The sequence below is a fragment of the Rhincodon typus genome, unplaced genomic scaffold (assembly GCF_021869965.1).
Source record: "Rhincodon typus isolate 14 unplaced genomic scaffold, sRhiTyp1.1 hic_rhity00015277, whole genome shotgun sequence".
In the NCBI taxonomy this organism is placed as follows: Eukaryota; Metazoa; Chordata; class Chondrichthyes; order Orectolobiformes; family Rhincodontidae; genus Rhincodon; species Rhincodon typus.
Window position 1 is genome coordinate 1 of NW_025980915.1, and position 4,095 is coordinate 4,095.

At 53.1% G+C, this 4,095-nt stretch overlaps 1 protein-coding gene across 1 annotated transcript; it reads right to left on the minus strand.

Moving 5' to 3' along the window:
* Nucleotides 1-183: 183 nt before the first annotated feature.
* LOC125482694 (atrial natriuretic peptide receptor 1-like) lies at nt 184-2,213 on the minus strand (the record flags this gene model as incomplete). The annotated part of the gene is made up of 2 exons (XM_048594821.1): nt 184-307; nt 2,067-2,213. Coding segments are annotated over 2 exons (271 nt in total), but the record flags the coding sequence as incomplete, so codon positions are not given.
* Nucleotides 2,214-4,095: the final 1,882 nt, after the last annotated feature.

Consider the following 4,095-nt stretch of genomic DNA (forward strand, 5'->3'; position numbering starts at 1 on the left):
GCGCGGGGTGGGGGGAGGGGGATAGGGTGTTGGGTTATAGCCCTGGGGTAGGGGAGACTCAGGGTGAGAGCACAGGGGGTTGGGGGAGACTCAGGGTTAGTGCCTAGGGGGTGGGGAGGACACGGTGTCAGGGTTGATGGTATCCGGCCCCCACCCCACTCCCCCCCCTCCTCCGTGGGGTACCTGCATCGGCGTGCTCTCCGCTGACAGCGCTGTGAAACCTACAATGTCGCTGAAATAGATAGTGACGCTGTCGAAGGCCTCAGCCTGGACCGTCTCCCCCCTCTTCAGCTGCTCAGCCACCGAGCTGGGAATGACAGACGCCACCGTCAGGATGTGTCACCACAGTAACACCACCCCTCCGTCCCCTTCCCCTCCTGCTCACTCCCCCCACCCCCACCAACTCTTGCGGGCTCCTCTCTGAACCACACTCTATCCCACCTCCCCCCCACGCCCACCTCCCGGAACAGTGTCGCTGGGTCCCAATCCTGGAGCTGGGTCCCTGGGTGGGGGAGACGGACACACAGTGTGAGAATGTCACACTGTGCCAGTAATCCAGTGAGGGCATTAGGAAACGTGTGGTCCGATACCCCCACCCGGGGCAGCTGGCAGCATTTAAATTAAATCGAAATGTGAATAAAATCTGGAATTAAAAATCATTGGAAAAAAACCCATCTGGTTCACTGACAGGCAGGTGAAATCTGCTGTCCTTACCTGCTCTGGGCCGATTTGGGACTCCAGGCCCTCTGAAACAGCCCCAGCAAGTCTCTCAGAGTGTAGAATCATCGGATCCTGACAGTGCAGACAGAGGCCATTCGGCCCATCGAGTCTGCACCAACCCTCTGAAGGAGCGTCCCACCCAGACCCACAACCCCTCCCTTCCCCATAACCTCATGGCTAACCCATCTAGCCTGCACGTCTCTGGACACTACGGGCAATTTAAACATGACCAAGCCACCCTAACCTGCACAGAATGTCACAGTCGTACATTCGCCCTTCGGCCCAACCCGTCCGTGCCGACCCATAATCCCAAACCAAACTAGTCCCACCTGCCTGCTCCTGGCCCGTATCCCTCCAAACCTTTCCTGTTCCTGTACTTATCCAAATGCCTTTTAAACGTTGTAACTGTACCCACACCCACCACTCCCTCAGGAAGTTCATTCTGCACACAAGCCACCCTCTGTGTAAAAAGATTTTGGCCCTCGTGTCTTTTGTAAATCTCTCTCCTCTCACCTTAAAAACATGCCATCTAGTTTTGAACTCTTATCGCCCGAGGGAAAAGACACCTGCCATTCACCTTATCTATAAACCTCAAAAAGAGTCACCCCTCACCCTCCTATACTCCAGTGAGAAAAATCCCAATGATCAGTGTCTCCTTATAACTCAAACCCTCCCATTCCCGGCAGAAATCCTGGTAAATCTCCAGCTTAATAATGTCCTTTCTATAGCTGGGAGACCAGAAGAGGCCTCACCAACATCCTGTACAACACTATAAGAGTGGCACGGTGGCTCAGTGGTTAGCACTGCTGCCTCACAGCACCAAGGACCCGGGTTCGATCCCAGCCTTGGGTGACCGTCTGCGTGGAGTTTGCACAGTCTCCCTGTGTCTGCATGGGTTTCCTCCGGGTGCTCCGGTTTCCTCCCACAGTCCAAAGATGTGCAGGTTAGGGTGGGTTGGCCATGCTAAATTGTCCTGTAGTGCCCAGGGATGTGTAGATTAGGAGGATGGGTCTGGGTGGGATGCTCTGAGAGTTGGTGTGGACTTGTTGGGCTGAAGGGCCTGTTTCCACACTGTAGGGATTCTATTCTATTCTAACACTTGGACTGTGGGAGGAAACCCACGCAGACACGGGGAAAATGCACAAACACCACACAGACAGTCGCCCGAGGGTGGAATTGAACCCGGGTCCCTGGTGCAGTGAGGCAGCAGTGCAAACCACTGAGCCACCCCAAGCCTCAGTGATAAACATAGGCCTTTGGGGATTCTATGGGCATTGCTCCAGGGCAGTGAGCAGCTTTTGTGCCCTGAGGGCGAACAACACAGTAGATGGGCCAAAGGTACTTACTGTGGCAGGATCTGGTAGAGCAGGGCTTCGGCTTTCCCCTTCTCTTCCAGGTAGGCCTGTGTTCGGTCCTCCACCAGCTCCTCCAGATTGTTGGCATACTGCTCCATCCTCGACAGCAGGTTGTCCAGAATGTTGGAGCTGTTCTCCCTGAGGAACCAGACAGGATGGAAAGCCACTGACCAGGGAGATGCTGACTGGAGACCAGCCAGGGGAAAGGAGCCTGTATCACACAATGACCTTGCAGAAGGGGGATGGCGGAGGGTCATAGAGTCTTACACCAGGGAAACAGGCCCTTCGGCCCAACCAGTCCGTGCCAACCCATAATCCCAAACTAAGCTAGTCCCTCCTGGCCCATATCCCTCCAAACCTTCCCTATCCATGTACTTCTCCAAATATCTTTTAAATGTCATATCTGTTGAGGAGTTCAGATTAGCAGGAAACTCAGTGAGCTGGGAACAGTAGGAAACAAAGGAGGAGGCACAGGGGAAATGATGGAGGTTAAGGTGGACCATTCGCATTCGCCCCAAGTGGGAATATTTCCCAAAGGGTGGAGACTGTGCCGGGGTGGGTGGTTATGTTGGTGATGGGATTCCAAGTAAAGATACGCAGGTCATACAACCATAGAGATGCACAGCACGGAAACAGACCTTTTGGTCCAACTTATCCCTGCTGACCCAGATATCCTGAATTAATCTGGTCCCATTTGCCAGCATTTGGCCCATATCCCTCTAAACCCTTCCTATTCATGTACCCATCCAGATGCCTTTTAAATGTTGTAATTGTACCAGCCTCCACCACTTCCTCTGGCAGCTTGTTCCATACACGCACCACCCTCTGTGTGAAAACGTTGCCCCTCAGGTCCCTTTTATATCTTTCTCCTCTCATCGATCCCAGGGAAAAGTTTTGGACTCCCCCACCCTGGGGGAAATGACCTTGTCTATTCACCCTATCCATGCCCCTCATGATTTTATAAACCTCTATAAGGTCACCCCCTCAGCCTCCGCCACTCCAGGGAAAATAGCCCCAGCCTATTCAGCCTCTCCCTGTAGCTCAAACCCTCCAAACCCGGCAACATCCTTGTTAATCTTTTCTGAACCCTTTCAAGTTTCTCAAAATCCTTCCTATAGCAGGGAGACCAGAACTGAACGCAGTATTCCAAAAGTGGCCTAACCAATGTCCTGTACAGCCACAACACGACCCTCCGAACTCCTGTACTGAAGGTTATTAAATGCTGGGGAGAATGGGGGATGGGTTCAAATACTGGAAAGATTAAAAAGGTGGGCCCACGGGCTTCTAGGGCTAGTCCAGAACAATGTTCAACGCACTCAATGGGATATTCGGACACACAGAGGGTAGCAGGAGTCTGGGACACTCTCCCACCATCCCCAGAGAAGCTGTGCCAAGCTCGGGTCAACTGGAGCTTCTCAGATACAGACTGATGGATGTTTTGTTCGCCAAAGGCTATGGAGTGATCTGGACTAAGGGTTGTGGGAGGAGGGCAAACAGCAGATCGAACTGGATGGGGTAACAGCCTCGAGGAGGTGAATAGCCCACCCTGGACCTGTCGGTGTGTGTGTGTGTGTGTGTGTGTGTGTGTGTGTGTGAGAGAGAATGTGTGTCTGTGTGTGTGAGAATGTGTGTCTCTGTGTGTGTGTGTGTCTGTGAGAGAATGTGTGTGTGAGTGTGTGTGTGTGAATGTGTGTGTGTCTGTGTGTGTATGTGAGAGAGAGAATGTGTGTCTGTGTGTGTGAGAATGTGTGTCTGTGTGTGTGTGCGCGTCTGTGAGAGAATGTGTGTGTGTGAGAGTGTGTGTGCGTGCATGTGTGTGTGCGTGAGAGTGGGAGTGCGTGTGCGTGAGTGTGTGGGTGTGCGTGTGTGTATGTATGTGTGTGAGAGTGGGTGTGCGTGCGTGAGAGTGGGAGTGTGTGTGTGTGCATGAGAATGCGTGTGTATGTGTGCGTGTGAGAGTGGGTGTGCGTGCGTGAGAGTGGGAGTGCGTGTGTGTGTGTGTGTGTGTGTGTGCGCATGT